At 40.0% G+C, this 13,531-nt stretch overlaps 1 protein-coding gene across 2 annotated transcripts in view; it reads right to left on the bottom strand.

The window, feature by feature from the left end:
- Positions 1 to 625: 625 nt before the first annotated feature.
- Positions 626 to 13,531, bottom strand: part of LOC120514751 — a 48,097-nt gene continuing 35,191 nt past the window's right edge. For both annotated transcript variants that reach the window (XM_039735285.1, XM_039735292.1), the window contains 4 exons: positions 12,372 to 12,772; positions 7,498 to 7,594; positions 7,222 to 7,399; positions 626 to 1,275 (listed from right to left, as the gene is read on the bottom strand). In XM_039735285.1, coding sequence (XP_039591219.1) covers positions 1,127 to 1,275; positions 7,222 to 7,399; positions 7,498 to 7,594; positions 12,372 to 12,772 — 825 coding nt within the window. In that variant the 3' untranslated portion in view covers positions 626 to 1,126. The remainder of the gene's footprint in view (positions 1,276 to 7,221; positions 7,400 to 7,497; positions 7,595 to 12,371; positions 12,773 to 13,531) is intronic.

The following is a 13,531-nucleotide window of genomic DNA, read 5'->3' as shown; positions in this document are numbered from 1 at the left end:
GCCTTCCAATTTATATCGACTAAAGAAGGTATTTAAAAAAAATTGTTTGGGGAGATTATGGGCTGGATGTGGATTTGGAAGAGGATTTTTTTTCTCACAATGTTACAATCGAAGTGCGTTTGTCTGATCTGTCAATCTATCATTGCTATTCCAAACAAGGAAATTGTGGAAAGGCACTTTCGAACTGTTCAGAAAAACTACAAAACTGACTTCCTTCAGAAAAGCGATCTGAGAAAGAAAAAGGAGAGGGAACTAAAATCGCAGTTAATTGGACAGCCGTCATTTTTCACTCGGCTGAATTCCAAAGCTCCTTGACTGCATTATTCAGCTCTACTTTTTATGCGAGTCAGCCTTTTCCCACATGAAGATTATTAAATCCAAATACTGTAGTGACCATAAATGTATTGATTTGTTATTGTGCCATATATTTTATGTATAAAGTATACTCAGTATATTATATACTATTTTAAAAGTAGCTCGCAAGCCGAAGAATTGTGGGCACCCCTGAAGTAGAACATGGAACATACATCTCTACAACAACAGACATTTTTAAAATATATATTTAATCACATTTTAATTCAGTGCAGTAAACATTTTCTTAAGCTAGAATTTTTTTCAGAAAATGCAGACACCCGAGGTGCAGGATTAAGTTTTGGACTGCCACAGACAAAGCAACTGAAAAGTAAAAGTTCTCAAAGGGTCAGTCAGCTCCACATCTGTTCACAATTTTTCTCTTCTTTTTTTCCGACCACAACCTGCTCTTATTTTCTTTGAATGCATTGAGACGATTAAAACAACAAACATCCTAATGCGAGGGATGAATCTTGAAACTAATAAATTTATCGCTCCTTAAATTTCCAATTTAATGACAATATTAGGTTTTGAAAGTGGAGCACTTGCTATCAGTATTTTACTCTTTGTGAATGGACTCCTGCAGATTTTAAAGCAAAAAATAATCAAAAGTAATCTAACTGTGGTTTTCAAAGCCACCTCAATCTGACTTTGATTCTCCCCACCATATATAAGGTCAATAGCTATATTTCAGAAATGCAGTTATGGCCTCTTCCCGGTAATTTCTCCTCTTTTCGGCCAAATCCACTGAGGAGACACCTCATTCTAAAGATGCTCAGATCTCTGAAGCAGAAAGACGTTCGTATCGGACCACTTTTGACATTTTTATCTTATAAATCACAACCCCGACCACAGAGGCCACAATGGCCACAGCTGCAATGAAGCCCATCACAATGACGAGAGTGTTTGGATTCAAACTGACTTCTGTAAAGAAATAAAAGGAAAGAAGAGAAGAATTAATCGCTGAAATGAAATGACCACACTGGTACGGACATATTTAAATAAATAAATGTGCAGTAGGCTACAGCAGTGAAGGGCATGTGATGCTAATGGTGTTCAGATTCCATCTGTATCTGAAAATTATAGAGGAAGATAAAGGAAGGAAGTGGACAATGAGGTAGACTTATTTACTGTATATATGTACAGTGAAAGAATATGCATCATCTTCTGGACTGTAAAATTGTTTTTATGGTCAAGTAGAGATGGTTTGGTAAAAAAAAGCAAGTTATATGTAAGGTGCCATACATTTGTTATGGAAAGAGATTTGTGATAAAGCCCAGTGTGTATGTACAGGTAGGACTAATGTGTTTTAAACTGCTTTCTGAAGGTTTTCGGTATGAAATAGAAAATACAAAATGTAAACTGGTCATTTTCTGATGTATCTGTGTTCACATGCGCAAATGGCAATGTATATTCTTAAACTGGCGGCACGGTGGCGCAGTGGTAGTGCTGATGCTTCGCTTCCCGGGACCTCCCTGCGTGGAGTTTGCATGTTCTCCCCGTGTCTGTGTGGGTTTCCTCGGGCGCTCCGGTTTCCTCCCACAGTCCAAAGACATGCAGGTTAGGTGGATTGGCGATTCTAAATTCGCCCTAGTGTGTGCTTGGTGTGTGGGTGTGTGTCCTGCGGTGGGTTGGCACCCTGCTCAGGATTGTTTCCTGCCTTGTGCCCTGTGTTGGCTGGGATTGGCTCCAGCAGACCCCCGTGACCCTGTGTTCGGATTCAGTGGGTTAGAAAATGGATGGATATTCTTAAACTTGTGTAGTTAACTTCAGAATCATAATAATAACTTTACTTATATAGCTCTTTTGAAAACACAAAATAAAACAAACAACTCCAGCAAAGGACATAAGTAGAAATAAAAACAAATGATAAAAGCAGGTAAAACAATTAAAAATAATAAAATACAATCACAAATAGGTGGCACAGTGGTAGCGCTGCTGCCTCACAGTTGGGAGACCACAATTTGCATCCCAGGTCCTCCTTCTGTTGAGTTTGCATGTTCTCCCTGTGTCTCTGTGGGTTTCCTCCAGGAGCTCCGGTATCCTCCCAATACCCAGAGACATGCAGGTGAATTGCCGATGCCAAATTGTCCCTAGTGTGCGAGTTTGGTGTGTGGGTGTGTGTTTGTGGCACCCTGCCCAGGTTTTGTTCCTACCTTGCACCCTATGCTAGCTGGGATAGGTTCCAAAGTCTAGGGGACATCACAGAAAAAGCTTTGTCACCTTTAGTCTTCAGTTTAGATTTTGGAACAGTAAGTAGGCCTTGGTCTGACAACCTTAAGGGCCTCATTGTTTGATGCGGTGCTAGCAGTTCCATAACATTATCAGAAGCAAAACCATGCAAAGCTTTAAAAATATTCCATGCAATTTTAAAATTAATTCAGTATTGACTCGGAAGTCAGTGAAGTGATGCTAAAATTGGAGAAATATGAACATGACATTGGCACCAAGCAAGAAGTCCAGCTGCAGCATTCTGTATCTCTTTGGAGCCGAGCAACAGAAGAACTGCTCAACGTAGCAAATACAGCATTGCAATAATCAAGATGAGATGTAACAAAAGCAGAAATGTGTGATAAAATGTGATAGAATAGATGTGATAAAAACAATTGCTCAGATTAAATAGGCTGAATACAAACAAATCACCAGGACCAGATAATATTTACCCTCAAGTTCTTAAGGAGGCTAGTGAGTACAAATAGAAACCCTTGATGAATATTTTTAGGAATTCACTGCATACTGGAAAAATTCGGAACGTCTGGAAAATGGCAAATATCATCCAATTATATAAGAAGGGTGACAGGGCAGATCCAAGCAACTATAGGCCAGTAAGCTTAACATGCATCACAGGAAAATTAATGGAAGGAATTATTAAGGATAAGATTGAGCAACACATGGCAAGGACAGGGAGGTCATGTTTTACTAACAGGCTGGAATTCTATGAGGAGGCCTCAAAAGGATACGATCAAAGTGGAGCAGATGAGATTATTTATCTGGACTTTCAGAAAGCATTTGATAAGGTGCCACATGAGAGGTTGGGCATCAAACTAAAAGAAGTGGGAGCTCAGGGTGTGGGGTGTAGATGGGTGCAGCATTGGCTCAGACACAAGATGAAAAAGGTGATGGTGTGAGGAACCTCATCAGAATTGGGTGATAAGTGTAGTGTTCAGCAGGGGTCAGGGCTAGGGCCGCTGCTATTTTTAATATATATATAAATGATTTGGATAGGAATATAAGCAACAAGCTGGTTAAGTTTGCAGATGATACCAAGATAGGTGGATTAACAGATAATTTGGAATCCGTTATATCATCACAGAAGGACTTGGACAGCAGGCAGGTGTGGGAAGATTTGTGGCAGATGAAATTTAATGTCAGTAAATGTAAAGAATTACACATAGGAAGTAAAAATGCGACGTTTGAATACACAATGTGCGGTCGGAAAATTGAGAGTACACCTTATGAGAAGGATGTAGGAGTCATAGTGGATTCTAAGCTATCGACTTCCCGACAGTGTTCAGAAGCCATTAAGAAGGCTAACAGAATGTTAGGATATATAGCGCCTTGATGTGTGGAGTACAAGTCCCAGGAGGTTCTGCTCAAGCTTAATAACACACTGGTGAGGCCTCATCTTGAGTACTCCCTTGCTATTCTTGCTTTTTAAATTCTTCGATTATATCTGGTTTTAAAACCTTATTTACCAGTCTTGATACGCAAGGTCAGTGTGATAGTAGTACTGATTCTGTCTTAGCTTTAAATTTTTTTTTAAAATATATTTTATTGTTTTTATTAAAATCAAATAACATTGCATTCAAATAAATCAAGTTTTACAAAAATAGCTTCGAAACAAATCAACCCCCACCCCTGAGAAAGAAAGCTAGGCCAGCAGAGTAAAACTTTAAGCTAATAAAAATAAGTAAATAGATAAATTAATAAATAAATAAAGATAAATGGAGTTAAAGAGGGGAGAGAACCTGCTTCCTCAATTTAAATGCTTACTGTAAAATTTTATTGATCAGATTCTCCCAGGTTTTGAAGAAGTTCTGCACAGATCCTCTAAGTGAGAATTAGATTTTTTCCAGTTTCAAATAATATATAACATCAGTTACCGACTGACTTAGAATAGCACTAGCTTTCAGTGATCTTCACCGATACGGATGGCTTCCCTACTCTTAGTCATCTTCTTTCCTTTTCTTTAATTCACTGTTGGCCGTATTTTGTTTTACTTGAGTCTAAAAAGACACACAATGCCTGAACAAACTTATCAGGAAAGCAAGGGAACCCTGGACACATCGGAAGCTGTTTTAGAATAGAGGATGATGGCAAAATTGGATGCCTTCATGAAAAATCCCTCCCTGGAGGCGCTCTCACTTTTTTTTGCAAAGGTTCTTTCCGCTATGGTGTACTAAGAGGTGCCTTGATGGTCTTTTGATCTCACTGCTATCAGGCAATTCAATTTGTTCTCCCTTTGTACTCCCAATAAGTTCATATATACATACAAGTGGTACCTCGGTATATGTCCTTAATCCGTTCCAGATCTTTGGACTTATACTAAACAGGATGTATACCAAATGAATTTTTCCCATCAGAAATAAAGGGAGAATGATTAATCTGTTCCCATGGAAAAAAATCCTATTGTTATTGGCATATTATACATTGATGGGGTTGCATAAAATAATTTAAACACTGCTTAATACTAAAATGCATAAATGCAAAAGCAATCAGATGAAATAAATGAAAATTTAACCTCACTTTACTTTTTAATAACGTCTTTGTTTGTCACAATCATAGATACCGTCTTTTTCGGCATACAGTATGCAGCAGCCAGTTCCCGGATATGCATGCCATCTTCATACTTTTCAAAAATCAATTAAAATTGATGCAAAAAAACACGAAATCACGTGAAAATTCACAGAGTTATAGCGCGGGTTGTTCACTGAATGCTAGCAACTGCCATACTGACACTCGTGGGCAGTGGTGGCTTTGCCTCGAAAGGTATACAAGGGTAGTGCGCAGGTTATTCACTGAATGCTAGCATCTGGCATACTGACGGTCGTGGGCAGTCATGACTTTGTTTCGAGAGGTAAACAAGGGTAGCGCGCGGTGTTTTAGCACGCGAGTCGTATTACAAACAAAAGTCGTATACCAAGCAAAATTTTTTGCGTCCAAACAGGACGTGTACCAAGTTGGAATTATTCCAAAGCAGACGTATACCAAGGTACCACTATATATATATATATATTTTTTTTTTTTCTTAATTGCAATGGTGATGGATGTTCAGGGGTCCCTGTGGACTAACATGGTTGCTGATGATACGGTGTAGTTTGAGTAGGGAGCAGGTTGAGGTGAAGATATGAGAGGAGAGGAGAGGAGAGTAGAGGAATGAAGGTCAGTAAGAACAAGATAGAATACATGTGTGTGAATGAGAGGGAGGTCAGCAGAATGGGGAGGATGCAGGGAGTAGAGTTGTTGAAGGTGGAGGAGTTTAAATACTTGGGATCAACAGTACAGAGTAATGGGGATTGTGGAAGAGAGGTGAAGAAGAGAGTGCAGGCAGGGTGGAGTGGGTGGAGAAGAATGTCAGGAGTAATCTGTGACAGACAGGTATCAGTGAAAGGGATGGTCTACAGGATGGTAGTGAGACCAGCTATGTTATATGGGCTAGAGACGGTGGCACTGACCAGAAGCTGGAGGTGGCAGAGTTAAAGATGTTAAGATTTGCATTGGGTGTGATGAAGATGGACAGGATTAGAAATTAGGACATTAGAGGGTCAGCTCAGGTTTGACGGTTGAGAGACAAAGTCAGAGAGGCAAAATTGTGTTGGTTTGGACATGTTCAGAGGAGAGACGCTGGGTATATTGGGAAAAGGATGCTAAGGATAGAGCTGCCAGGCAAGAGGAACAGAGGAAGGCCTAAGAGGAGGTTTATGGATGTGGTGAGAGAGGACATGCAGGTGATGGGGGTGACAGAGCAAGATGACGAGGACAAGATGGAAAAAGATGATCTGCTGTGGAAACACCTAATGGGATCAGCCAAAAAAAGAGGAAGAAGCACGTTTTAATGTAAACCACTTTGGCTACAGCATTACTGATGTTGTTTTAAACATTGAATCTGAATGATGAGCTTCGTTGGGCTAAATGACCTGTTCTCCTCTAGATTGTTGTAATGTTTTAACATTCTAATATTTCTGTTCAAAGAAAAGGCTGCAAGATCTAACAGGACTGTGACAAGTTTTAAGAAACACTTTCAAAAAATTTAAAATCAGTCTTCAGCATCCATCCATCCATCCATTATCCAACCCGCTATATCCTAACTACAGAGTCACGGAGGTCTGCTGGAGCCAATCCCAGCCAACATAGGGCGCAAGGCAGGAAACAAATCCTGGGCAGGGTACCAGCCCACCGCAGAGCACACACACACCCACACACCAAGCACAAACTAGGGACCATTTAGAATCGAGTCTTCAGCATCTCTCTCAATAACTTTGCAGAGAAATCTCTTTTCTGTCACCAACACCACCTGACGACCATCAAACCTCCACTCACTGCTGCAGAAACCCCTTTGTATTCACCTCAATGGCTTGTGTTGCCTACCATGGATCCTGTTGAAGATACCTCTTCTTTCAACATGCTGTCCTCCCATCCAGGTACTTCTTTTATAGTTCCTCCAGGTGGCACCAAAACCCATGTCACTTGTTACTTTAGTCCACAGGTTTGCTTTTTGTTGATGTGTTTTGTGTGTGTTGATTGAGTTGGATATGCAAATGGTGTTGATGTGATCTATTTTTCATTTTCTTTGCACGTATTATTATTAAGGCTTGCCATGTTTAAATAGGTGGAAATCAGAGTAGGAAAGAGTAGGAAATTCAAACTTACGATTATTGTTCTTTTTTGAAAGGTAGAGTGGTCCTTGAGAGATGAAGTGCTCCTGGCTTTCTGAGGCCAATGATCTCCTGAATCTGTGCACAGTAGATGTGCTGTTAACACAGCCCTGAGAGCATCGGGTTCCGGGACTTGCAGCAATACACACAATGACCGTACAGGTCATGTATACCTTAAAATGGAAGAACAATACTATATATAATCAATATGCAATGAGTATAAGTGGTCACATTTCAACTGAATATTCTGTTGTGTCCACTCATCACTAACCTGGCTGTAATCCCCGATAAAAGTGAAGGCTGCCATTCCAAATCTGAAGTCTGTCTGGTTGCTGGGGAAGATGATTGTCGTGTCATCCTGAACACACCTGGAAGGTCAGAATTTGACATGAGAATCAGTTGTCTCATATTTGGAAAAAAAGATCAAAGTAGTATTTCAGACCTAATAGTATGGGACACAAACATAACTGGAGAAGAATCCTATATTTAAATGTCTACACGTGGACGTGTGTGTGTCTGTCTGCCCGGCCCGGAAGTGCGAAGCAAAAGCATGAAGTTCAAAGAGCCGGCAAGGCAGCTCCAAGTTAACGAGTCAGAAGAAGAAAGAAGTGCGAGGCTACAGCAAACTAAGGCAATTAGCACCAAGTGTATGCATTAGGTGTTATTTCCAACACTGAAGACACTGAAGATCTGAACAATCTGGATGACAGAAAGGCCATTCAGCCCAAAAGAGCTCACCAGTCCGATCCAATTAATTTATTCAGTCGAGTTTTGAAGGCCCTTAAAGTCTTTCTAATGACCACACGACTTCCTAATGTTTGTGTGAAATTTCCTCTTCACAAGTTTCCATCTGTGTCCCTGTGTTCTTGATGAACTTATTTTAAAATAACAGTCTTGATCGACTGGACTAATTCCCTTCATAATTTTAAACTCTTCAGTCAGGTCTGCTCTTAATTCTCTTTTCCTTAAACTGAAAGTCTCAGTTCTTTTAATCTTTCCTCCTAATTCATCCCCTGCAGCCCTGGGGGCCTCATGTATAACGCCGTGCGTAGAACTCGCACTATAACATGGCGTAAGCACAAAAGCCGAAATGTGCTTACGCACGAAAAATCCAGATGCAGGAATCTGTGCGTACTCCAACTTCCACGTTCTTCCGTTACATAAATCCCGATCAGCGTGAAAACTAACGCTCATGCACGCGCATTATGTAACGCCCCAAATCCTCCCAGAATTACGCCTATTTGAATATGCAAATCAATATAAATCGCCCTTAAGCGCAGCCTTCTGTGAAAAGACAATGGGAAAAGCACGGGGAAAATATAAGAATTTCAGCGAATACCAAGTGGAGGCAAAGGAAAAACATACTATTTGTTCAAATAAACCGTGGTATAATCAACAAAAGGAAGTTGATCGAGTGACATAGCGTGTTGGAGAAACTTGAAAGCTCACATTCACAAAATCGCACAGTGCCGGAAATAAAAAAGAAGTCACATATCAAAGTTGCCGTGAAAAGAAGAGTTGTAAGGCCACTGTCTGAGTGTCATCTGAAAGTTTATTAGGGTACAGAGAAAAAAGGCACACGGTGGGGAAAAAGCACGAAATGTCAACTTCAATCTCGACATTTCCACTTTAATCACGTAGTTTATTTTGTCATTTAGTAGAACATTATAAACTCCATCTTAAAATCGTTTAATCAACCAGTTTCTCAAATCACATCGTAATTAAAGTAGCACGTTAAATGCTTTGTTTTGTATTTTATCTTCTACTCGTATGTGCTCTATGTGCGTGAATCACTACTTGCTTCTTAAACTGGCTCTCTTCCTCCAACTGGACACAGAGTCCATTACATTTGTGATATTACAGCTCTCTGAATAACTAAAATACTGAGATGTATACGTGATGTCATTTTCATGATGATAGGAGCTAAAGCACATTATTAAACATGTGTTTCATGAGCCTCGTGCTCATGACAAGCATTTATCTTTTGTCGAAATTTGTCGCTGCGTTTTTAGCTGTGTTGTTATTTTCTCTTTCTGTTTTATATTCAATATATATTGGCGTGCGCCCAAGAGTCCTTGCTTTTCTTTCCCCAAGTAACCGATCGCCATACAATCAGCTCTGTAATAGAAGTTAAGCCATCTGTAAGCTTAGCCGATTCTTCAAAACGTTTAAAGAACATTGAAATATCTTCGTAGTACATGTTTAATTATTCTATCCTTCACGACACTCCCAGTGAAGAATATAGATTATTTAAATGAAGTTAAAGTTTTATGTGTATAATTTAACAAACATATTTTGCTGCATTTCACCTTAAAAATGATATCGTCATCATATGTAAATATGCGCTTTATAAAGTGGCCCAGGTTGTGAGATATTATAACTGTAGTGCAAGTTTACAGTGGGGTGATTGTACTTATAAGTACAAACAGTTCTACAAGGAGCAATTGATTGAGTGCATTTAAAGTTCTTGGGATGAAACTGTTTCTGAACCGCGAGGTCCGTACAAGAAAGGCTTTGAAACGTTTTGCCGTGGCAGAGACAGCGTGTGCTTAATGCCGTATACTGATAATTCTCTTTCCAATCAGCTGCTGCTGTGATTCACACTCAGATACAGTGATATAAATACTGTGAGTGGTGCAGTGAGAGAAATATTGAAAAAGATGATCCGCTGTGGCAACTCCTAACAGGAGGAGCTGAAAGAAAAAGAAGAAGGAGAAGTGAGAGTAACAACGCTAAAGCAGTTATGGTATTTGGAATACTATGGCTGTTCCCTGGACCATTATATTGTTACGAGTTAATTACAATCAGATGTATTACACTAATAAACAATATGCGGTTAGTTTCTGTGTATTTATAAAGCCGCGTCATGAAAATAATGAGTAATCACACAAGAACAGTACCATTGCTTTGACGCTGGGTGCCGGCAGTTTGCAAAACCGAGCGGAAAACTTGCGTACGACAAGGCCTGAGGTACCGTGGAAAAATGCATGGCTTTACGCCAAGTGTAGGTTTTATACATCGCGATTTGAACGTGGAAAAGTTCTTACGCAACATTTCTGTGCGTACACACCGTTTATACATGAGGCCCCTGGAATCAGTCTAGTCGCTCTTCTTTGTACCATTTCTAGCACTGTTGTGTTTTTTTTTGTAGCTCTGGGACCAAAATTAAAGACAGTACTCCAGATGAGGCCTCAGCAGCCCATTGTAAAGTTTGAGCAGAACCTCTTTGGACTTGTAAATCTATCTATATATATAAAAAATCCAATGTCTGTCTTTCTGTATGTCTGTCCACTTTTCATGAGAGAACTACTTAATGGATTTTTTTTTCTATAATTTGCTAGAACATTCCATTTGATTTTGCAACTTCTCTCATAGTTCACTTGCGATACCAATTTATTTGTGCGAATCAGAGAGAGATGCTGCGGCCCGAGGGGAAGGGGGTGGGGGGGTTTCTCCTCATTCACGCTCCAGTGTCTGTTCGAGTCACTTTACTTCTCACCACGTGTTGGTGTGTACCTTACCTTTACTTAGCTAGGGATACCTGTTTGTTCAACAGACATCATCATCTTCAGATTGTAAAGGAGTAACGTTTGACGTTTTTGAGAGCTACATGTATTTTAGAGGGTAGCTGCTCATTGGCAGAGCTATTATGACCATGTGTTCTTCTCCCCACGCGGGGGACGCTCTACCATCAGAGCTGAGCACGATCAGATACAGTGCCAATGTCTGATGTTGGGGCGTACCTACATTCCGCTTGGCCAGAATTACATTTCATTTTATTTCTTTATATGAGTTTGTCCTGTTTCACCACTACGTGGACGGAGCCTCAGAGCACAGCTATTTTAACAATATATGTACAAAAAATACATAGGTTTTACATGCTATTAACATATGATTCTGGCATGCGGATTGTATGACTTGAGTAATATGAGATTTTTTAATGGATGTTTTTAATATCTTTTGCTGTTGTGCAGTGGTGATCACCATTGGCTCCTGCTATATGAGAAACTTTATATCCATTCTCCACAAAAACATGAGATTAAACTTTTTTTCAGCCATCGCTTCAAAGTACATGGGGTAAACAACACAGAAAAAAGAGTGGAGGGCGGCACGGTGGTGCAGTGTAGTGGGTTCCCTTCCCAGGTCCTCCCTGCGTGGAGTTTGCATTGTTCTCCCCGTGTCTGCGTGGGTTTCCTCCCACAGTCCAAAGACATGCAGGTAAGGTGCATTGGCAATCCTAAATTGTCCCTAGTGTGTGCTTGGCATGTGTGTGTGTGTGAGCCCTGCGGTGGGCTGGCGCCCTGCCCTGGATTTGTTCCTGCCTTGTGCCCTGTGTTGGCTGGGATTGGCTTCAGCAGACCCCCGTAACCCTGTGTTAGGATATAGCGGGTTGGATTATGACTGACTCACTGACTTTTGGGTGGAGAATTCCTGTTAATAGCAGATGTGCAATGATATCACAGGTTGTGTCTATACTTTAAATATTTAATAAAATAAACCATAGAATGACATGTAACCTCATAAAAAGGTTCCCATAATGGAGACAATGTGATGTGGTTGTCACAACACTTACTATCCTTTCTTTTAAGAATCGTGTGTCCAACATGTGTGGCTCATTTGACTGTAATGCCACCACCAACCATGGGTTGGCACTGTTGCCTAATGTCTCTCCTGTGTTTTCATCCATAGATCCGATGATCGACAACGAGACAAGTCATGACATCACTTCCAGTTTCTGGGTGCCTGAGCCCACTAACCTCTTAAATGGTTCCACCACCATCTGCAGGAATTCTATGGTTATAATCACGTCTGAAAAGACGTACAGTAACTACTAAACAAATGTAGATTGCTTTGTTATTTTATTTCTCGATAAATTGGGGGTGCCTCAAATCTTCATGCTCTGTTTTTTTTTTTTTTTATTGCACCTGTTTTCTATGTCAGTTTCACTTCCCTTCAATTTACTTTTACTCTGAAATGTCAACAAGTTTATTGAGTTTTACGAGGTGTAGTGGTTAGAGATTAACTAATTGTCCATGTTTGATATTATTGCAGATTTAAATATGAGACCATCCTAAGGAGTATGCATTTTTTAACTTAAGACCATTCTATCAAAAATTGAACAGATTGAGAAAAGGTGACATTTACCCGTCCGTAATGATGTCATAGTAGGTTGGATCATTGGGGTCGTCATGAGGCGTGGCTCTACAGTCCTGAACAAACAACGTGATGTTGTCAAGCGGCGAGTCCACACTGATTCCCATATACAACATCTCCCCAAGTTCCACTTCAATCGGGTACTCGCTGGGGTCGATGATGCTTCTGAAGTCGCTGCTCTCATAAAATTCAAACAGGAAGGTGAAGGAGCCAAAGCCGGCTTCAGAGAACACGTAGTTGGCTTTGTGAGGAGAGAAGGAAGCAGATGCTTTCCCTATTTTAGGGTAAGAACAACTGAAAGGAATCTCGACCTGGTTTTTTCTGCTTATGACTTGATTGAAATGATCAAATGTTGTAATCTCATTCTCGAAAATGATCTCTGTATCATTTTCCTTAAAACAAAACAAAAATAAAAAACAAGTGTTACATGTTAAATATTTTCCAAGAGTTCTTATGAAAGCAGAACACCTAAATAGAAGAGCACAGTTCAAAATGGCAAGTTGTTACTCTTCAGAATATTTGGAATTTGTAGCAAGTGGTTTAGGTTGATTTTCTCCTGGGCTACTGTAACAATGCAGAGATTTCACCAACGTGCATTGCCTGCCGAATGTTTTATATGTAATTCTCTGGAGTTTGCAATATGAATTGATGAATTTGGCTATCTATGACCTTAACTCTTTTAAGGATGTTGTTTTTCCCTTTTGTTCATGGGCTAAATATTTTTCCAAAAATCTGGTTTTTGAAACAGCACACAAAGCAGTGGTTTCACACCTAAATCAATGTAGCATACTTATTAATGACAAATGTCACTCTGTTTTATGTTCCATGAGCCTCTACAATATGTAAATTCACACACTTGTTATAGACCTGTTTGGCTCATCACTCATAAGCTGAAAGGCACTTACTGTTAAAAACAGCCTGAAGTAGTTGAGTGGCTGGTAATTCGTAATGCCAAATAGCATGCTGCCTCATTTGATAAAGTGCAGTTGCCAGTTTGCCTCTCATGAATTTATGTCTATGCAGTCCTCCCAAGGCAAACATTTCAGGTACACAAAGGTGTTCAGCACTACAATAAGCTGGATACCAATCAGCTAACTTTCGTTTTTGCGTCAAAATCGGAGTTCAATAAGTCAGCGTCTGATTCAGAAATA

The sequence above is a fragment of the Polypterus senegalus genome, chromosome 1 (genome assembly GCF_016835505.1).
Source record: "Polypterus senegalus isolate Bchr_013 chromosome 1, ASM1683550v1, whole genome shotgun sequence".
Taxonomy (NCBI): Eukaryota; Metazoa; Chordata; class Cladistia; order Polypteriformes; family Polypteridae; genus Polypterus; species Polypterus senegalus.
Note: the sequence above shows the minus strand (reverse complement) of the source record. Positions and strands in the feature narration are given on the sequence as shown.